Source organism: Suncus etruscus, chromosome 1 (assembly GCF_024139225.1).
Source record: "Suncus etruscus isolate mSunEtr1 chromosome 1, mSunEtr1.pri.cur, whole genome shotgun sequence".
Lineage (NCBI taxonomy): Eukaryota > Metazoa > Chordata > Mammalia > Eulipotyphla > Soricidae > Suncus > Suncus etruscus.
This window is the reverse complement of record NC_064848.1, coordinates 205,338,687-205,360,598: the sequence shown is the minus strand read 5'-3', so window position 1 is coordinate 205,360,598 and position 21,912 is coordinate 205,338,687. Positions and strand designations below refer to the sequence as shown.

General features: G+C 52.0%; 1 protein-coding gene across 2 annotated transcripts; it reads left to right on the top strand.

Annotated features, from left to right (window-relative positions):
* The first annotated feature begins 297 nt into the window (after nucleotides 1-297).
* Nucleotides 298-21,477, top strand: PRPSAP1 (phosphoribosyl pyrophosphate synthetase associated protein 1). 2 transcript variants are annotated; one of them, XM_049770636.1, is made up of 10 exons: nucleotides 298-490; nucleotides 5,308-5,360; nucleotides 6,241-6,307; nucleotides 10,342-10,514; nucleotides 11,524-11,639; nucleotides 12,294-12,349; nucleotides 12,892-13,037; nucleotides 18,552-18,622; nucleotides 19,720-19,866; nucleotides 20,758-21,477. In XM_049770636.1, exons 1-10 carry the CDS (start codon nucleotides 321-323, stop codon nucleotides 20,914-20,916), a joined length of 1,158 nt encoding a protein of 385 aa, XP_049626593.1. In that variant the 5' UTR covers nucleotides 298-320; the 3' UTR covers nucleotides 20,917-21,477. The 2 variants fall into 2 exon arrangements, with proteins under 2 accessions (XP_049626593.1, XP_049626602.1); XM_049770645.1 differs by lacking the exon at nucleotides 298-490 and adding an exon at nucleotides 2,126-2,157.
* The last annotated feature ends 435 nt before the right edge of the window (nucleotides 21,478-21,912 follow it).

Sequence of the window (21,912 nt, the reverse complement as noted above, 5' to 3'; positions counted from 1 at the left end):
CTGGCAGAGAAAAAACACGGAAGCGACCTGGCACCACACCACGTCGGGGTTCATGGCCCCCAAGAACGTGGAAACACAAGGCGTTTCGCGAGAGCGACGGCGTCGGGCCGAGAAGCGAATGGATACTTGGGCTGCTTCGGTGGAAAAGAGACTCCTAACGGCTTGCCCTCACCCAAGATGGCGGCGCGGCCGCTCTAGCCGGCGCGTCTCGGCGGCCGGGGGCGTGGCTGGCGGCCGGCGTGGTGGCGACTGCGTCTGGTCGGGCCCGGGGCCGAGGAGCGAGCGAGGGAGCGAGTGACCGTCCGCGCCGCGGGCGGACGATGCCCAGGAGGCCGCTGCTGCTGCCCGGGCTGCCCGCGTCCTCCGCCCTGCGCGCCCCGCGGGCCCGGCCCGCCGCCCTCCCGGCCATGAACGCCGCCCGCACCGGCTACCGCGTCTTCTCGGCCAACTCCACGGCCGCCTGCACCGAGCTGGCCAAGCGCATCACCGAGTAAGGCCTGCGGGGCTCGCACCCCACGTTCCGCGGGACGGCGCCCCTGGGGCCCCCCTTGCTGCGGGAGGGCGCCCTGCGCCCCACTTTCCGCGGGAGGGCACCCCTAGACCCCCCCTTGTTGCGGGAGGACGCCCTACACCTCTTTTCTGCATTAAGACAACTCCTGTACCCCCACTTTCTGCGGGAGGGCTCCTTTACACCCCCCACTTTCTGCAGGAGGGTGCCCTGCACCCCACTTTCTGCGGGAAGGCACCCCTGGGCCCCCACTTAATGCGAGAGGACGCCCTGCACCTCATTTCTGCTTGAAGGCACCTCTGGACCCCCACTTGCTGCGGGAGGGCACCCCTGGACTCCCACTTGCTGCGAGAGGACGCCCTGCACCTCTTTTCTGCATGAAGGCAACTCCTGTACCCCCACTTTCTGCGGAAGGGCTCCTTTAGACCCCCACTTTCTGCAAGAGGGTGCCCTGCACCCCACTTTCCGCGGGAGGGCACCCCTGGACCCCCACTTGCTGCGGGATGGCGCCCTGCACCCTCTTTTCTGCTTGAAGGCACCCCTGGGCCCCCACTTGCTGCGGGAGGGCTCCTTTAGACCCCCACTTTCTTCGGGAGGGGACCCCTGGACCCCACTTCTTGCAAGAGTGCACTTACATTTTCACTTCCTGCGAGAGGAGGCCCTATACCCCACTTTCTGTGGGAAGGCACCCCTGGGCTCCCACTTAATGCGAGAGGACACTCTGCACCTCATTTCTGCTTGAAGACACTCCTGTACCCCCCCCACTTTCTGCGAGAGATGATGCCCTGTACCCCACTTTCTGCGGGAGGGCATCCCTGGGCCCCACTTCCTGCGAGAGGACGTCCTGCACTTCATTTGTGCTTGAAGACACTCCTGTACCCCCCACTTTCTGCGGAAGGGCTCCCCTACACCCCACTTTATGCGGGAGGGCGCATCGGGACCCCCAACTTTCTGTGGCCTGCCTCGGAACCAGACCCAGACAGGTTGCAGTAAGGACAGGAGGGACCCCTCAGTTTCTGGGTAGCGGAAGGGCACCCTTCACTCCTGGGCAGGGGGCTCAGGAGGAAAAGCGAAGGAGTTGGGAGCCTGTGAGAGCTGGGGATACCCCTATCCCACAAAACAGGTCTGCTGGCTGCAAAAGGACAGACCGTAGGCCCTGGTGTGTCTTCCAAGCCTGGCCCAGCGTCCCCAGTTTTGGGGGTGGGCGGTGTTTGGGTCCCTCCTATGGCCTGGGTCTCTCAGAGTCCTGCCCACTGGCTTCAGAGATTTTTTCTCTGACTTTGATCTTTCCTAATCTTATTATTATTTTTCAATTTTGGGGGTCAATTTCCTTGGGGTCCTCAGGGTGTAAGTCCTAGCTCAGTTCTTTTGTGGTCATATTGGCTGTGCTCAGGGGTCTGTATGCAGTGGTGGGGGTGGGACTAGGGGGTCCCCGGTTACTAGGGAGTACCTCACCGAGTGTTCTTTCCAGCCCTCATCCTTTATTGTTCTGAATTGGCTCAGAGCACACTCCTGGCTCTGCACTCAGCAATCCTCCTGGCAGGCTGGGGGACTCTGTGGGGTGCTGGGAACTAAACTCTGCTGGGCTGCATCAAAGGCCCTCCCAGCTAGCTGTTCTGTGCTCGAGGTCATTCCTGGACTGCCCTCTGGTAAATGCCTCTTATGTTTCTTTTTGTGGCCCTGGGAAAGATAAACTTGTTAAACTTATGTTATGTGAAATAAGTCAGCGGGAGAGAGATAGACACAGAATAGTCTCACTCATCTATGGGTTTTAAGAAAACTTAAAGACATTACTGTAATAAGGCCCAGAGACAATAGAATTAAAGGCCTGAAGGACCAGCTCACAATTTGAAGCTCACCACAAAGGGTGTTGAACTCTGTTAGGGAAATAACTATACTAACAACTAGCATGACAATGTTAAAGAATAAGAAAAACAAAACAGAAAGAATAAGAAAAGTAGAATGCCTGTGGGAATACAGGCAGGGGTGGGGGAGGAGGGGGCATTGGTGGTGGGAATGTTGCCCTGGTGATGGGGGTGTTCTGTGTATAACTGAAACCCAACTACAAACATGCTTGTAATCATGGTGCTTACATAAAGATTTATATTAAAAAAAATTAATAGGGGCCAGAGAGATAGCACAACAGTAGGGCGCTTGCCTTGCAAGCAGCCGACCCAGGACCAAAAGTGGTTGGTTCGAATCTTGATGTCCCATATGGTCCCCCGTGCCTGCCAGGAGCTATTTCTGAGCAGACAGCCAGGAATAACCCCTGAGCACCGCCAGGTGTGGCCCAAAAAACAAAAAAAAAAAAACAAAAAAACAAAAAAAACATGGTTCCCCATGCCTGCCAGGTGCGATTTCTGAGCACAGAGTCAGGTGTAACCTCTGAGCGCCACTGGATGTGGCCCAAAAAACAAAACAAACAAAAAATTAATAAAATAAAAATTAAAAAATTTGGGCCGGAGATATAGCATGGAGGTAAAGCGTTTGCCTTGCATGCAGAAGGACGGTGGTTCAAATCTCGGCATCCCATATGGTTTCCCGGAGCCTGCTAAGAGCAATTTCTGAGCGTAGAGCCAGGAGTAGCCCCTGAGCGCTGCCAGGTGTGACCCAAAAGACAAAAAAGAAATTAAAAAATTAATTGGTCCAGGGCACACTCCTGGCTCTGCACTCAGGAATCCTGGTAGGCTGGGGGACTCTGTGGGGTTCTGGGGATTGAACTTTGCTGGGCTGAGTCAAAGGCCCTCCCCGCTGTTCTGTGCTTGGGGCCATTCCTGTCCCGCCCTCCAGTAAATGCCACTTTAGTGTCTCTTTGTGGCCCTGGGTAGATCCAGTGAGTGTGTGTGTGTGTGTGTGTGTGTGTGTGTGTGTGTGTGTGTGTTTTGGTTTTTTGGTTTTTGGGTAACACCCGGCTGTGTGTGTGTGTGTGTTTTGATTTTTTGGTTTTTGGGTAACACCCGGCAGTGCTCAGGGGTTACTCCTGGCTCTGTGCTCAGAGATCGTCCCCGGCAGGCTCAAGGGACCATATGGGATGACAGAAATTGAACCCAGGTTTGGTTCTGGTTCTGCCAAGACCAAGGCAAACGCCCTACTGCTGTACTATGCTCTGGCCCCTATCAGGTGGTTTTTGAGCAGGTCCCAGGGAGAAAGAAAATGAGGGAGGCACACTGAAAAGGTCAATATCTTTGGTTTTTTTATTATTATTATTGTTATTGTTTTTTTCTTTGTTTTTGGGTCACACCCGGCAGAGCTCGGGGATTCCTCCTGGCTCTACGCTCAGAAATCGCTCCTGGCAGGCTCTGGGGACCATATGGGATGCCGGGATTCGAACCACCATCCTTCTGCATGCAAGGCAAACACCCTACCTCCATGCTATCTCTCTGGCCTCTATTAATTTATTTTTGGAGTGTTAGAAATCAAGTCAGAGCCTCATATACTTGGGGGTGTGTCCTTCCCCTAGAGACCTACATAGCAATGTGTTAAAAGGGACTGAGAGAGCCTACGGCTTAAAGAGGACCCAAGGAGAATCCAGGGTCTGGGAAAACCCACTGCCTCAATAAAGACCACGAAACTTCAGAGATGTAAAGAAGGGTTTAATTACCAGAGCTCTGGGTCCACAGCAAAGCCTCCTGCGCCTGTCGCAGCACGAGTTTGGTCTGCAGTGACCCTGAGCTTAGTACTCCCAGATTCTTATAGAAATTTGTATGATAATGAGGTTACATGTGATTATATTTCAAACATTCCATACATTTTTGTTCACACCATTCAATAATATTAGTAGAAGAAGATACAATTCCTCAGGCCCCCTTCCTGACGTTATTCATCTCAGCTCACGTTCCAGTGGTCTTTTGGAGATGTGGTCTGCATCCTCCAGACCTTCTGCTGACGTCAACCCCCAGGCTCACATCTTCATGGTCTGTTTGTTTCTCCAGATTTCCTTGGGAATGTCTTGACTCACCAGGATGGGGGTCTTGGGAGAAGCCTGGCCAGTCAGGGTCTCAAGGCTATTTTTGTAACCTCGAGCCAGCAAACAAGACATCAATCTTTACCTGACTAGTTCCTATATTTCACAAGCACATACAGCTGTCTCTTATCTTTTTGGGCCAGTGGTAGCTCACTGGCGTCAATGAATTGTTTTACTGCCTGGCTGGTGGTGGTGGTGGTGGGGGAGTCCTCAGGGCCAGAGGGCCTGGGAATGACAAGACAGTGGATTTAGAAATCAGAAACTTGGGGCCGGCAAGGTGGCGCTAGAGGTAAGGTGTCTGCCTTGCAAGCGCTAGCCATGGAAGGACTGAGGTTCGATTCCCCCCCCCCCCCCCCGCATCCTATATGGTCCCCCCAAGCTAGGGGCAATTTCTGAGCGCTTAGCCAGGAGTAATTCCTGAGTATCAAACGGGTGAGGCCCGAAAAAACAAAAACAAAAAATCAGAAACTTAACAGCGTGGTTAAAACCAATACAACTATAGAAAGAACTTTTAACAAATGATTTTTGTCTTTTTCGTTGACATCAAGTTCTTACCTGCCTGGTTCCAGAAAGTGTGTGGTGTGGTGGAACAGAGTGGATAGCACAAAACTTGGTTTTTATTTTGGGGGCATACCTGGCAGTGCTCAGGAGTTGCTTCTAACTCTCCTCTTGCTCAGGGGATCACTCCTACTGGCTCAGGAAACCCTATGTGGTGCCAGGGATCTAACCCAGGTAGGCTGTGTACCGGGCAAGTGCCCTGTAGTTCCCCTCCACCCCTTGCCCCTTCTCACTCTCTGGCTCCAAGGGTTCTCTAACTTGTCTCTCTGCCCTGCAGGCGCCTGGGTGCTGAGTTGGGCAAGTCGGTTGTATACCAGGAGACCAATGGAGGTAAGAGTCATCAGACTGCAGCCTGCTTTGCCTTCAGAACCCTCTCGTGGACTTCCATGTCTTCTGGGGTGAAAGGGTCTCATGTTAGAGGCAAAAGTCACCTCCCCACCCCTTTTTTTTTTTGCCACACCTAGTGGTGTTTGGGGTTCATGCCCTGGTGACATTGGGGAATCATGGAGTTCTGGGAGGAGAATCGAGGCACCCTGCAATGTAAGGTGTGCATTTAACTCTTTGAACCTTCTCTTTGTCCCAAATCTGTTTCCTTCTTTTCTTTTTTAATTTGGTTTTTGGGCTACACACAGTGGTATTAGGGATTGCTCCTGACTCTCTGTGCTCAGAAATTACTCCTGGCAGGCTCGGGGGACCATATTGGGATGCCAGGGATCAAATCTGGGTTGGTTGAGTGTAAGGCAAGCACTCTCCCCTCTGTCCTGTCTCTCTAGCCCCCTAAATTCTTTTATTTATTTATTTTTTGGGTCACACCCAGCAGTGCTCAGAGGTTACTCCTGGCTCTATGTTCAGAAATTGCTTCTGGCAGGCTCAGGGGACCATATGGGACGCTGGGATTCGAACCGATGATCTTCTGCATGAAAGGCAATGCCTTACCCTCCATGCTATCTCTCCAGCCCCATCCCCTAAATTCTTTTTTTGTTTGTTTGTTTTTGTTTGTTTTTTGGGCCACACCTGATGGTGCTCAGGGGTTACTCCTGGCTGTCTGTTCAGAAATAGCTCCTGGCAGGCACAGGGGACCATATGGGACACCGGGATTGGAACAAACCACCTTTGGTCCTGGATCGGCTGCTTGCAAGGCAAACGCCACTGTGCTATCTCTCCGGGCCCCTAAATTCTTTTCTTGAGCTACCAATCACTTACTTTTCAGAAACAAGAGTGGAAATTAAGGAATCTGTCCGTGGACAAGACATTTTCATCATCCAGACCATTCCCAGGTATGTGTTAGTGGCTCATCTGCCATCAGAGGGGGCAAGACTTACGTGGCCCACAGCCCCTCTGTACTGCACCCTCCAAAATCTGCCCTTAACCAAAGATACAGAATGTACCCCTCAATCACTCTGGGATATCGTTCAGTGCAGGGGGTGGGGCGTGAATCACTCACTTTTGTTTCCATTTGTGTTGTTTTTTGGGGGCTCCACTCCTGGCAGTGCTCATTCATTTAGGGATCCCTTCTGGTGGTTCTTGGGGGAATTTTATGTGGTTGAACCTCGGCCAGCTGCATGCAAGGCAAATGACCTGCCCATTGTTCTATCTCGCTAACCCCAAAATTTCTAATGCTGAAACCTATTTCTCCCAACCAAAAGGGCTTTATATGGATGGCTAAGTAGTTATGAGTTATGGACACATAGATACGCCACATCTTTCTCACTCAGTTCATTCTGGTTAAGGTTAAAAAGAAAAGTAGGGCCTGAGAGCTAGCATGGAGGTAAGGCATTTGCCTTGCATGCAGAAGGTTGGTGGTTCGAATCCCGGCATCCCATATGGTCTCAAGCCTGCCAGGAGCATTTTCTGAGCGTAGAACCAGGAGTAGCCCCTGAACACTGCCGGGTGTGACCCAAAAACCAAAGAAAAAAAAAAGTAAAAACAAATTCTAGTTTTGGGGGTCAGAATGATAGTACAGCGGGAGGGTATTTGCCTTGTGCATGCCTGACTCAGGTTCAGTCCCCAGCAGCCCAAAGTCCCCTGAACAATGCCAAAAGTGATTCCTGAGTGTATAAAGCCTAGAGTAACCCCTAAATGCTGCCAGGTGTGGCCCCAAAACCAGACCAAAAACTCTTAGTTTGAACTAATTTTACCCATACGTTTTTTGAAGGGGTCAGATTTCAGAGATGTTTGGTTTGTCACTTCCTTTTGGGGAGGCAATGCTAGCGATGAAATCTTGGACCTCGTAACATGAGAAGCTGCTGCTCTACCTTGTGCCCCAATCCCTACAACTGGATTTTTTAAATTTATTTATTTTGTTTTTCTGGGTCACAGCCAGTGGCACTCGGGTTACTCCTGTTTCTGCGCTCAGAAGTCGCTCCTAGCAGGCTCAGGGACCATATGGAATGCCAGGATTCGGACCACTGTTCATCCTGGATTGGCTGCTTGCAAGACAAGTGCCTTACCACTGTGCTCTCTCTCTGGCCGGATTTTTGACCCTTGGTATCACTAGTCTAAAGTCTGGCCCTGGAGTGAGTCAGCACTGCACAGTTGTACCCTTCAGCCACTCATTCTCACTTGCTCTCTCCCCCACATTTTCTCTCTCTCTCTCTCTTTCTCTCTCCCCCTCCCTCCCTCCCTCCACCCTCCTTCTCCCCCCCACCCTCACCCCTCCCAGACCTCTTCCTTCAGTCTACAAGGTGGGACGTCAGGGCTTCCTCCTGCCTCTGCACTCAGGGATCACTCTTGACAGGGTTCCGGGGTATTCTTTGGGGTGCCAGGGATTGAACCCAGGTTGGCTGCATTCAAGGCCCACACCCCACCTCGGATAATTACTATCGCTCTGGCCCTCCAACTTCATTATCCATGGTGGTCTCATAACACAGCTTTTGGTGGCCATTGTTGTGGGAAGAAGGGGTCAGGAAGAAAGTGGCCCCTAAAAAAGGGAAGGTAGCCTTATCCATGGTTTCTTTTTGTCTGTTTGTTTTTTGGGCCATACCCTGCTGTGTTCAGGTTACTCCTGGCTGCTAACTCAGAATCACTCCTGAGGGGACACTATGGGATACTGGAAATCGAACCCGAATCAGTTGCATGCAAGGCAAATGCCCTCCCTCTGTGCTGTTGCTCCAGTCCAATTCCCAGTTCCAGAGAATGCTTGGCCTGCATGGACTCCTGTCACCAGGAGAGCCATGGCCATGTGGGGACCAAACGTGACCAGTGATGAGATGAAAGTCTTCGGGGAGCAGGCCCGATTGGGGGTGGGGAGCTGTGGCATTAGTGGCTCCCTGGAACCCGCTTCCCACTCTGTCGCTTGCACTTAGAGTGTGTCAGGAAGTGAACGTAGTCAGGAATGTGACTGGCCGTGAGGTCACTTGAACCCAACCTCAGGTCACAGCAATGGTAGCCTTGCCTGGCAGATCTGGGCTCTTTCTGGAAAGAGGCTGGAAAGGGGTGCAGGGACTGAGTGGGCGTTGTGTGCGAGTTGGGTCGTCATGAGCTGGGACTCCTACTGCTGGCAGATACTTGAATTTGTTCCCTCCCCCCAGACTCTGGAGTTTGACTGGTTCCTGCTTTGTGTAGTGTAGAGGAGGGCATGTGGCCTCAGTGGTGAGACGTGGTCTTGGGGGACCCCTGTCTCCCCAACAGTTCTTCTGGTCTCCCGGCCCCCATCAGGCACTACAAGCAGGTCCTGTCACTGCAGGGGGGAAGGGAAGGTGGAAAATGATTGTCCTACTGGGAGGCAGAGCCCGAGAGCTCTGGGCAGGATGTATCTGGAATGTTCTTAGGGAACAGATCAACAAAGCAAAGGCGGTGGCCAACTTCTCTGAGGCCCACAGAGGAACGGCCCAGGCTCTTTCGAGTCCAAAGGCCCTTTGTCTCCTGCTGACCTGTGGGTGGGATCCAGGATGTTGGATCCCCCATGTGGGGGCCATTAGGAAGAGGAAAAAGTGCACAAGGAGTCATCCTGGGAGAAAGGTGGAGACCCGGAGCAATAGCACATCATAGGGCGTTTGTCTTGCACATAGCCAACACAGGACAGATCCGTACACAGGGAGTGAGATTCATTTTACAGTCAGGGCACACACACACACACCACCACCACCACCAACAACAACTCACATCACATACACCTCTTGAGGTCGGAGCATCAACACAGTGGAGAGGACATTTCCCTTGCACACAGCCAACTTGGGTTCGATCCTCCGCATCTAACGGTCTGCCGAGTCTGCCTGGCATGACACCTGAGTGCCACTGGGTCTGGCCCAAAAACACAAAACCAAACCAAAGACCACACCAGATATACCTCTCACACAGACACATTTCTCATTACAATCAGAGGTCACATGCGCCTCTCACATCCCACACATCTCATGCATGTCATTCGCACACCTCTCATGTCTCACATTCTCCTCTCCTCTCAGACATTTTTTTTTTTTTGGTTTTTGGGCCACACCCGGTGACGCTCAGAGGTTACTCCTGGCTATGCGCTCAGAAGTCGCTCCTGGCTTGGGGGACCATATGGGATGCCGGGGGATCGAACTGTGGTCTGTCCCAGGCTAGCGCAGGCAAGGCAGACACCTTACCTCTAGTGCCATAGTGCCGGCCCCAACATTTCTTTTTTTTTCGTTTTTGGTTTTTGGGTCACGCCCAGCAGCGCTCAGGGGTTCCTCCTGGCTCTATGCTTAGAAATCGCTCCTGGCAGGCTCGGGGGACCCTATGGGATGCCGGGATTCGAACCACCGCCCTTCTGCATGGAAGGCAATGCCTTATCTCCATGCTATCTCTCCGACCCCAGACATTTCCCACATACCACCTCACACATATTTTTCACATGCACACATCTCCCTCACACACACTTCTCACACTTCCCACATCTCTCTCTCTTTCTCTCTCTCTCTCTCTTCTCTCTCTCTCTCTCTCTCTCTCTCTCTCTCTCTCTCTCTCTCTCTCTCTCTCCCCCTCCCTCCTGCTGCTGTGCTCCCTCCCACTGTGTCTGGTAGGTCTCAGAGGTGCCAACTGCCCAGGCCCCCCTTCTAGATGCTTCTGAGGTAGCTGCATCTCACCCCCATTTCTTTTTTTGAATTTTTGGGCCACACCTGATGACACTCGGGTTACTCCTGGCTCTGTCCTCAGGAATCACTCAGGTGTGGTACTTTTAGGGCACCCCCATTCTTGCTGTGAACGATCATTCAAGCCACCAGGGTTTGGAGTTCCTATGCCAGGGGTGGGTCCGTGCTCCTCTGGCTCTTCTATGTGCTGCCCAATGTTGAGGGGCTGCATCGAGAGGTGGTTTTCAGGGCTTCCCCATTCCCCATGCTTGCCCCAGGGACGTGAACACGGCGGTGATGGAGCTGCTGATCATGGCATACGCATTGAGGACGGCCTGTGCCCGCAACATCATCGGCGTCATTCCCTACTTCCCCTACAGCAAGCAGAGCAAGATGCGCAAGCGAGGCTCCATCGTGTGCAAGCTGCTGGCCTCCATGCTGGCCAAAGCAGGTGGGGGTCCCCGAGCCCGTGCCCCTAACCTCCTTGTTCCTGCTGCATCCTGGTGGGGTCGCCCTGGGGAGAAGCCTAGCCTTGTCTTTGATATTTAGTGTTAACTATTGTTATTATTTTTTTTGGGGTTTTGGGGCCACATCTGGCAGTGCTCAGGGGTCACTCCTGGCTCTGCACTCAGGATTCATTCCTGGCAGGCTCAGGAGACCCTATGGGATGCCAGGGATCGAACCTGGGTCAGTCTTGCTGTGATATTGCTCCGACCCAGTGTTACTTATTTTAATTTATCTATTTTGGTTTAGGGGCAACATACTCCTAAGTGGTACTTAGGGCTTATTCCCTGGCTCTACACTCATTTCATTCCTAGCGGCTTTAAGGGATCATATGGGGGTGTCAGGGATCAAACCCAGGTTGGTTCTTGCCAGGCTAACCCCATCCCTGCCATTTTATCTATTGCTCAGGCTCCCGCCCATCTGTGTTTTTTGGTGCAAATCTTCCTGGAGGCAGTGCTTAGAGGAGGACTGCAGTGGATGGGGATGAAACCAGGGTCCTTCCATCCCCTCCGCAGTGTCTGCTGTTTCAGAGGGGGGGTTTCTTTTCTGGGTTCTATTGGCTTTTCCTTCCCCCATGATCAGTATTTAAGCCTGTTTTCAGCTTGAAGGTTATTTTGTTTGTTTTGGTTTTGGTTTTTGTCCACACTTGGCGGCTCTCTGGGGTTACTCCTGGCTCTGCGTAAAGGAGTCATTCCTGGCCTTGCTTAGGGGAGCCTTTGAGATGCCAAGATTGAATCCAGGTCAGCCTCATACAGGGCAAATGCCCTCTGCTGTACTATCACTCCGGGCCCCCCCCAGCTTAAGGTTTTAGTTTATGTGAGCTCCTCCCCCTCTGGGTTCAGTGGGTCCTAGCTGAGCATTGCGTCCATGATTGACCTCCCACCCTGCTTCTGTGGGGCCTCAGGTGTCATGAGCCCAGGGCCCTGTGTGGACTACCCTGTGGTCTGTTGGTACAGGTCTGACCCACATCATCACTATGGACCTTCACCAGAAGGAGATTCAGGGCTTCTTCAGCTTCCCCGTGGACAACCTGCGGGCCTCTCCCTTCCTGCTGCAGTATATCCAGGAGGAGGTGAGGTGTGCCCCAAGAGACCCACAGTGCCCCCCAGATGGCTCGAAAGGCTGAGCTCTGATGTCCATGCAGGAGCCCCAGTCCCTCTCCGCTGTCACCCACCTGCATCTCCCATGGTCCCCTAGTGCTTCTGGAGCATGGGGGACATCTTTCCTGGGAAAGGCTCTGTCCCAGGGCACTGATTAGGGAAATACTTTGTGCACTGTAGAGCCTGTGCTGCGGGACCACTGAGGGGTTTTTGTTTCGGGGTCACACCCAGTCGTGGTCAGAGCTTATCCCTCTCTGTGTTCAGGGATCACTCTTGGCAGGCTCAGGGGACCCTACGGGATGCTGGGGATCCAACTGAGGTTGACTGACTGTATACAAGGCAAACACCCTCCCTGCTCTGCGATTTCTCTGGCCCTGTGAAAGTTAAACATTTTCCACCATGTGAGTGGAATGCCAGTGTGTGTGTGCATGTGTGTCTGTGTGTGTTTCTGCCTGCATGTAGGCCCAATTGTTGTGTCCAAGAGGGCAGAAGTAAAGCCCAGGGGCCGGAGAGATGGCAGGGAGGTAAAGCGTTTGCCGGGTGTGATCCAAAACAACAACAAAAAAAGAAAAAGTAAAACCCAGCTCCCAACCTTTCGGCTTCTGCTATATCTCCTCCCATTCTAGATTCCAAATTACAGAAATGCCGTTATCGTAGCGAAATCTCCGGATGCTGCCAAAAGGTGAGGCTTGGAACCTGGTCAGACTCCTTCTGGATGCTTCTGAGACCAGCCCAATCTGCTTGGGGAACTGGATGTTTTATTTCTTTGTTTGGTTTTTGGGCCACACCCGGCAGCCCTCAGGGGTGACTCCTGTCTCTGCAATCAGAAATTATTCCTGGCAGGTTTGGCATCAAACCCTAGGCTGACAGTGTGCAAGGCAAGATCCCTCCCTGCTGTGTTATCGCCCCCGCTATGGGGATCTGGGTGTTCCCTCTGAGGCGTCTGTTCCCCTCTGACCTCCCAACCCCAATCTGATCCCTACAGCCTCGTCGCCAGATTTGGGCAGCAGGTGGCTCAAGGCTACCTTCTGGGCATCTAAGCTCCTCCTTGGGGTTCTAAGAGAAAGGTGGAGTAGGCAGGAGGTTGACACTCCCTGCCCATGTGCCTCCTGACATGTGGCAGCCAGCTGGCCCCCGTCCTTTGCTCCCAGCCTATATCCCAGGATGTGGGTCCCAGGAAGGTGCAGCCTGTGTCCAGCCCCTCACAGCCCCGCTTGCCTGCAGGGCTCAGTCGTATGCGGAGCGGCTGCGTCTCGGCTTGGCCGTCATCCATGGAGAAGCCCAGTGTGCAGAGCTGGACATGGACGACGGGCGTCACTCGCCTCCCATGGTCAAGAACGCCACGGTCCACCCGGGCCTAGAGCTGCCACGTAAGCAGGGAAGGGGCTGGGTGGGGCAGAGGTGTGCTGTGAAGGTGATCACAGGGTACATGGGCTATGTGGCAGGGTGCTGGTGCAGGGTCTGGACTTCCCCTCCCTGCTGGGGGCAGTGAATTCAGACAGGGTTTGGGGGGAACAGGTCACTATCCCAGATTACCCAGAGGAGCTGCTGAGCTGGGTCTCAGGGGTGACTTCTGGATTTGGAGCCACACCCAGTGACGCTCAGAGGTTACTACTGGTTCTGCACTCAGAAATCACTCCTGACAGGCTTGGGGGGCTCTGTGGGATGCTGGGGATTGAACCCAATTGGCTACATGTAAGGCAAACGCCCTACCCACTGTGCTATCACTCCTGTACCTGATCCTGCCCCTTTTTTGGGTTTTGGGTCCATGCCCAATGGCGTTTGGGTTACTCCTGGCTTTATACTCAGAAGTTACTCCTAGCAGGCTCAGGGGACCATATGGATACCGGGAATCAAACCCGGGTCTGCTGCAAGGCAAACTTCCTACCTGCTGAGATTCCTGATTTCTTATTTTGAGGAACTGAGGGGGACTACCTGAAAGGTGCTTGGTCTCCCCCACCCCCGCTGATTCTCCTCCAGCTGGACCAGAGGCTCAATTGTGCCAGAAAGACTCTGGATCCCCCAGCAGTGCTTGGGGAATAGTCCAGTAAAGTATCATGTGATGCCAGAGATGAAACCAGGGTCCATGGACAGAAAGCATGTGCTGTCTCTAGCCCTGAGACAGTCGGGTTCTGGGGCCAGAACTCTACAGCGTTTGGGGATGGTCTTGCCTTGATTCCCACTGCACAGAGCAGGGTAGCTGCTGATCATCAGTGGGTGTGTCCCCAAATACCCCAATAAAATGTGTATTTGACCTAGACCCTAGCTGACGGCAGGGCTGAAGCCCCCTAGAGCTGGCGCCCCTTGAAGGTGTCACTGCGTTGCTCTTCCCTCCTTGGAAGCTTCTGTCTTTGATGCTGGAGCTCAGTGCCAGTTCTGCACTTTTGGCATTGCCAGGGCTGAAGCCACCCAGGTACTCCCCACCCCTGAGCTGGATCCTTTTCCCTTTATGGTCTTAGGGCCACACCGGCCTCTCCTGGCTCTTCTAGAAGCTTAGGAGTGTGACACCTGATGGTGGGCGAGTACATGCGGTGCCGGGGATCAAAACCGGGTTAGCCGCTTGTAAGGCAAGCACCTTGCCAACTATGCTCTCGCTCTGACCCCACCAGTGGTGTTCTGGCAGTAAATCATCGTGTTCTGAGATAATCCTGTCTGGCTTTGGTTGAATAAAGTGGGCACAGAGCAGAACCTTGAACTTGCCAGTCATTTGGGAAGTTTTTTATTTTTTTAAGTCGTATTTAGCAGTGCTCAGAGTTTACTCCTGGCTCAGTGCTTGGGGCTCACTCCCGGTTACACTCGAGACCATAGGGATTGACCCCATGTCAGCCCTGTGCAAGGCAAGTGCCTCCCTCCCTCAGTGCTCTCTCTGGCTCTGCTCCAGGTGCCTTCATTCGTAAATGGTGGCTCATTCGCTACCTTCACTGTGACTCTGGAGTTTCTATCTATCACTGTGACTCTGGAGTTTCTGGGCAGGCTGTTGGAAGGTGTGGAGCCTGGAGTCCTTCCATTTCCCTGACAGAGTAACAAAGCCCTGTCCTATCTCTTAAGCAGCTGCTGAATTCTAGGCTCGGTTTTCTTCGAATCCTCACATCATCCTGGCAGCCAACAACCTTACCAGGAAAGGCTGACTAACTTTAAGCCAGGGGTCTCAAATTCACGGCCCGCGGGTGTTTGCAGTGCAGCCCTCCACACAACACTTTGGCCCGTGGCCGGTCTTCAAATATTGCAGTATTTGCGATTATTTGCTTACCAAATAATAGCAGTAAAAATCGCATTAGTAAGAAAAAAATTGCATTAAACATTCACATACCCCAAGCAGTTTCGTTCGGGGTATGCAAATGTTTAATGCGAATTTTTTTTTTTTTTGGTTTTTGGGCCACACCCCACAGTGCTCAGGGTTTACTCCTGGCTATCTGCTCAGAAATAGCTCCTGGCAGGCACGGGGGACCATATGGGACACCAGGATTCAAACCAACCACCTTAGGTCCTGGATTTTCTGCTTGCAAGGCAAACACCACTGTGCTATCTCTCTGGCCCCACTAATGCGATTTTTTTATTGTGAATATTCGGTAAGCGAATAATCGCGAATACTTTGCGCCTAGCGCAGACGTCATTTCTGTTGCTCCTGCCTGTTGTCCCTTGCATTATCGGAGGCCTAAGGGAGAGAAGTTTATTACAGAATTAGATTTTGTCATACCTTCATTATGACTTCATCAAAGCCTGCAGTGAAGAGAAAGATTGATGACGAGCACAGACAATTTCAGGAAAAGTGGGAGACGCAGTATTTCTTTGTTGAGCACAGGGGCATCCCCACATGTCTTATTTGCTCAGAGAAAGTTGCAGTGCACAAGGAATACAACTTGAAATGCCATTATTCAACTAAACATGCTGAGGAATGTGCAAAATATCAAGAAAATGAGAGAGCCAAGCGGGTTGCCAGTCTTAAAGCATGTCTAATGAGGCAACAAGATTTCAAGAAAGCAACCAAAGAGAATGTTGCTTCAGTCGAAGCTAGTTACATGGTTAGTGAGATGATTGCTAAGGCAGGGAAACCATTCACAGAAGGAGAATTTGTTAAAAAATGCATGTTACAGGCTGCAAGTATATCTGTGCGGAAAAGAAAGGTCAATTTAGCAAAATCAGCCTTTCTGCCAAGACTGTGGCAGAGCGCATTTCTGACATGTCAAGTGACATCATCAACTGTGTGAGAAAGCCAAATGTTTAGGGGATATGCATACTCAGTTGCTCTTGACGAGGGCACAGATATAACAGACACTGCGCAGCTCACAATTTATGTCCGTGGTGTTGATTGCAATTTTGAATTGACAGAGGAGCTGCTCACAGTAATTCCAATGAATGGCCAGCCACCGCTAATGAGATATTTCGGCATCTGTGTGATGCCATTGAGAATGCAGGTTTGCCATGGAAGAGGTTTGTTGGAATAATAACCGATGGAGTGCCATTGATGACAGGGAGGGAAAATGGACTGGTGGCACTTGTTCAAAAAAAAAAAACTTGAAGAGGAGGATGTAGAGAAGGCCTTTGCTCTTTACTGCATTATCCATCAGCAGGCCCTTTGCAGTAAATGCCTGCCGTGTGACAATGTGATGTCTGTTGTTGTGAAATGCAGCAATCAAATCAGATCCAGGGGCTTAAAGAACAGGAGGTTCCGTGCTTGTTTAGAGGAAATGGAGTCAGAATATGGAGATGTGCTCTATTTCACCCAGGTACGTTGGCTCAGCAGGGGAAATGTCCTGAAAAGATTTTTTTGAGTTGAGAGAAGAAGTGAAAGCCTTCATGGAGAAGAATGGGAATGCTGTTTCTGAGTTGAGTGATCACAAATGGCTCATGGACTTAGCTTTTCTTGTTGACATCACACATAAGCTGAATGTACTAAACAAGATGTTACAAGACCTGGGGCGGCTTATCAGTGCTGCCTATGACAACGTGAGAGCATTCTCCACAAAACTTGTGTTATGGAAATCCCAGCTCTCTTAGACAAACCTTTGCCATTTCCCAGAATGCAAGGAACTTGTGGATGCAGGCATACCATTCAGTGGTGAGAAATATGTTGATGCTATTTTTAAGCTAGAGAAGGAATTTGATCATAGATTTGCAGACTTCAAAAAGCACAGAGCCACTTTCCAAATTTTTGTGGACCCCTTTTCCTTTGATGTGCAAGATGCCCCTCCTGTGCTTCAAATGGAGCTCATTGGCCTGCAGTGCAACTCTGATCTCAAAGCCAAGTTCAGGGAGATTAGTGGAAAAGCAGACATGCATGGGCAATTTTTGAGAGAATTGCCCCCAGCTTCCCTGAGCTTTCCCAAATGTTCAAGCGCACCATGTGTCTTTTTTGGGAGCACATATTTGTGTGAAAAGTTACTCTCCACATTGAACTTCAATAAGTCAAAGTACAGGTCTAGACTAAATGATGATCATCTTCAAGCCATACTGAGGGTCTCAACTGCTTCCTCTCTAAAGCCAAATGTGGTTCAGATTTGTGAGAAGAAGCGCTGTCAAGTCTCTGGCAGCAAGAAATAGGCAAAAGATGCCATGTTCAGAAGAATTGTTCATGATCTTCACTCACTGTTCTATTCATGTTCAGAAGAAATAATTAAAACTTAATAATGACGTTTGAGGACTTTTTTTTTTTTTGTGAAATCCCTTATGTGGCCCTGCCTTACCCCGACTTTGCCTCTGCGGCCCCCAGGTAAATTGAGTTTGAGACCCCGGCTTTAAGCCTTTTCAAACTTCAGTTTAAATTTAGTTTTACTTTTTTTTCTTGTGTTTTTTTAGGTTATTTGTTTGAGGTTTTTGTTGTTGTTTCTTTCTTTTTTTTTGTTTTTTTTGGGCCACACCCGGCGATGCTCAGGGGTTACTCCTGGCTGTCTGCTCAGAAATAGCTCCTGGCAGGCACGGGGGACCCTATGGGACACTGGGATTCGAACCAACCACCTTTGGTCCTGGATCGGCTGCTTGCAAGGCAAGCGCCGCTGTGCTATCTCTCCGGGCCCTCCTTTTATTTTTTTATTTTTATTTTTTGGTTTTTGGGCCACCCCCAGTGACGCTCAGGGGTTACTCCTGGCTATGCGCTCAGAAGTCACTCCTGGCTTGGGGGACCATATGGGACGTCGGGGGATCGAACCGCAGTTCATCCAAGGCTAGCGCAGGCAAGGCAGGCACCTTACCTCTAGCGCCACCGCCCGGCCCCTCCTTTTATATTTTTGAGCCACCCTGTGATGCTCAGGGATGGGGGCTCTTCCCAGGGAGCCTGCTCAGGGAGGTTCTGGGAATTGGCTGGGGCTTCCTGCATGCAGCAACTGTGCACTCACTCTGGGAGTGCTCCCCAGCCTGGACTCCAGCTTTACATTTCTTTTCTTTTTCCCCTTTTTATTTGGGGGGGCCACACCTGGTGGTGCCCAGGAGTTACTCTTGGCTTTGCACTCAGGAATTACTCCTGACAGGCTCAGGGACCATATGAGTTGCCGGGATCGAATTCGGTTAGGCCTCATGCAAGGCAAATGCCCTCCCTTCCGACTCCGCCTATTTTTTTTATATTAATATTGACCATTTGGGCGAGTGATACAGCATTGCGGGGGAGGGTGGGTTTGATCTGGGTTCGCTCTATGGCACCAACTAGGATCCCCCAACCTCCCGCCAGGTGTGATCCCTATCACAAAGCCAGGAGTCAGCCCTGAGCACCGCCTGGTGTGGCCCAAAACCTACAAAGAAGAAATCATGATAAAGTCAAACACCCATGTTGGGAGTGAGTCAGAACAGAGCCATCCCTGGTGTGTTTGCAGGAGGCCCCGGGGCTTGCAGGTGGGAAGGAGGTGCTAGGTCTAGGGTGTCTGGAGGGACTCAAGGTCTATTTTGTTTCACAGTGATGATGGCCAAGGAGAAGCCGCCGATCACCGTGGTTGGAGACGTTGGGGGCCGCATCGCCATCATAGTGGTGAGCCTGGGACCGCCCCTGTGTGTCCGAGTGGCTGGTGCCTGCTAGGGTATATTTCCAGCTCCGTCTGCCCCTCCTCAACTCCAGTTCCCTCAGGAAGTTTTTCAGAGATAGGTCCTGTAAGGACCTTTTCAGAGTAGGTCCTGTAAGGAAGTGCATACATTGATGGACCAGGATGGGAGCCCCCAGGTCCACCCATTGAGCTTCTTTGCTGGAAGCTCGAAGGTCCTGAGCAGAACTTCTGGTCAGCCATCCCCAGACCTCACTGACTGGCCAGCTTATGTTTGTAATTGAGCGTGTAAGATTATTAATTTAAATTTTTTGGTTTTGGGGTCACACCTGTCAGTACTCAGGGGTTTCTCCAGACTCTGCACTCAGATCACTCCTGGCAGGCTCAGGGGACCATATGGGATGTCGGGAATTGAACCCAGGTCCATCCCGGGTTGTCTGTATGAAAGGCAAACGCCCTACCTCTATGTTATCACTCTGGCCAAAGATTTTTTATTTTATTTGGGGCCACACACCTGGTGGTGCTCAGGACTTAACTCCTGGCTCTGCCCAGGGGTTACTCCTGGCAGTGCTTGGAGTACTGTATTTGGTATTGGGGCTCACATCTGGGTTATTCACATATCAGGCAAGTGCCTTAACCCTTGTCCTGTCACTCTGGCTCCTGCATGTTAAAGAATTATATCCCCAGCTGATGGTTGATACTCATGCTTTGTAGCTGGGGCCTGACCTTTCCCAAAGGCCTATTTGCCTTGCACACAGCCTGGTTCGATCCCCCGAGCCTGCCAGGAGCGATTTTTGAGCGCAGAGCCAGGAGTAACCCCTGAGCACCACTTGGTATGGCCCAAAAACCAAAAATAAAACCACCGTATTTCCATTTTCCTCAGTACCAGAAGAGAGTAAAGTGTCAGTGTAAGTTTGGGGGTTCAGACTGGGACTCTCCGGGGTAGTCCTGATGCCCACCCACAGCGTAGCAGCCTCATCTCCAGTGTCAGGCCCAACTGTGGGCAGAGAGGGTCTCGCCCCGTGCCGATGGGCTGTGTGGAGGTAGGGGTCGCTCGCTACAGCTCCCCGGGCTCTGTTCCCCGCAGGACGACATCATTGATGACGTGGAGAGCTTCGTGGCAGCTGCAGAAATCCTGAAGGAGCGTGGAGCCTACAAGATCTACGTCATGGCCACACACGGCATCCTGTCTGCCGAGGCCCCCCGGCTCATTGAGGAGTCTGCCATCGACGAGGTGGGCAAGAGGGATCCACTCTGGGGGCGCAGCCGTGTGGGATCCCCTGGAGATGGCTCCATGCGCTCAGGTCACCACGGCAGCGGCTGCTCAGTCTGACTGAGCCCTGAGCATGGTCCGAATCGGGGAAGGAGCTCACCTCATACTCCACACAACATTCCAAGAAGCTGGGGTGGGCGATGCTTAGGGGTTCCTCCTGGCTCTGTTCTCAGAAATCGCTCCTGGCGGGCTCGGGGGACCATATGGGATGCCTGGATCCAAACCATCTGCATGCAAGGCAAACACCCTACCGCTGTGCTATCTCTCTGGCCCTTAGTGTTTTCTTTTTTTGTTTTATTCTGGGGTCACACCCAGCAGTGCTTAGGGATTATTCCTGCTCTGTGCTCGGAAATGGCTTGGGGACCCTCTGGGATGCCAAGGATTGGCCCCTGCTCGCCCACATGCAAAGCAAAAAACTTCCCCATTTTGCTGTAGCTTTGGCTCCCTTGTATTTTTTTAGTCCATTTAGGTAGTACCAGGGAATGAAATCCAGGTCCTGTTTTGTGTTTTTGGTACTGGGGCCAGGCCCCAAACATGAGACACTTCGCAGACTCAAATTTGAGGGGCATGATTCCAGCTGCATAATTCTGTCATCTGAACTGCCAGGTCTCTCCTTGGCATAGACTCGGTGCTTGGGTTTGTAATGATCCTGCCTCGAGGGAACAGACATGGCTCTGTGGTTCAGTTTTGGGGCTTGGGGGACAGACAGGGTGGGTGCACCGGACTCCCACTGCCTCTGCACACTGCAGCTTTGGGTGGTGGACCTTGACAAGGGTTGGGTGTATCTCCATGCTGGTTGAGGCACGCCGGTGCCAGTAACTCATCCCTATTGTGTCTGCTGCTGCCCTCCAGGTGGTGGTGACAAACACGGTGCCTCACGAGGTCCAGAAACTGCAGTGTCCTAAAATCAAGACGGTGGACATCAGCCTGATTCTGTCTGAAGCGATTCGGCGGATCCACAACGGGGAGTCCATGGCATATCTCTTCCGGAACATCACGGTGGATGACTAAGCTTGCACCCCGTGCCACCGCCCCGCTGTCAGGCCAGCCAGGGAGGGAGGCGCCCCCGAAGCTCACGAGTGGATGGCCTGGACCACCTGTCACTCTCCTGTCCCTCTAACGAAAGTGCCGCTCCTCCGCATAGATGCAGACAGCAGTTCCAGATACTGTCCTGTCTTACTACTGCTGTAGGAAGATTGAGACCAAGCCTTAACCCTGTGTTACCCGTGCTGCTCGACCTGGGACCAGTCTTGTGGGGGCCGCACCTGGCCCGCTTCTCTCTTCCCACCACCCACTCTGTCCCTTTTGTCTAAAGAATTCCATTTTTCCTTGAGACGCTCTCCACACTAGCCGTACAGACACTGAAATAGCTGTGAGTTCACTGTGTCCCCTCCCCTTCCCGAGCACCAAGCACTGCTGGGGAATGACCCACACACATACCGAGAAGTGCCAGGAGCCCCCAAAGAAACCACAGTAGCAGTGATGGGACTCAGGCCCCTGTCCGAGCAGACTGGCTGTCGCTGGGGGTGCAGGTCACTGACTGTCACTCTTGAATGACCAATAAAAGACTGTTATTGTCCACTTTGTCCTCCTGGTGACTGTTTATGGGACCCTGCAGTGCAGTGATTAAAGGCAACCAGCCCCCTCCTAAACGCCTGCCTCATTCACGGATTAGCTTCCAGAGTGTTTCAGGGTGAAAATGGCATTGGGAGGTGTTGGCTGTCCAGCACTGCTCCTACCCCCCTCTTCTGCCCATGTGGTCCGAGTAGGTCCAGCTGCTCCAGCATCAACTACTCCTGCCCTCAATGGCTTTGGAGCTGGCCTTGCTTTGGGCTCAGGCTGGTTCCTGGGAAAGGACAGGATGTGGCTGGGGCCCTTATAAAGGTTCCCATGTTGTAAACCTCTTAGGCTCTCTTTCTCAAGCCTAAATTTCCATTTGATACCGCCCTGAGACCTCTGGCCATACCTAGGAGCCTATCTGGAAAGACATGAGGGAGCAGTTGGAAA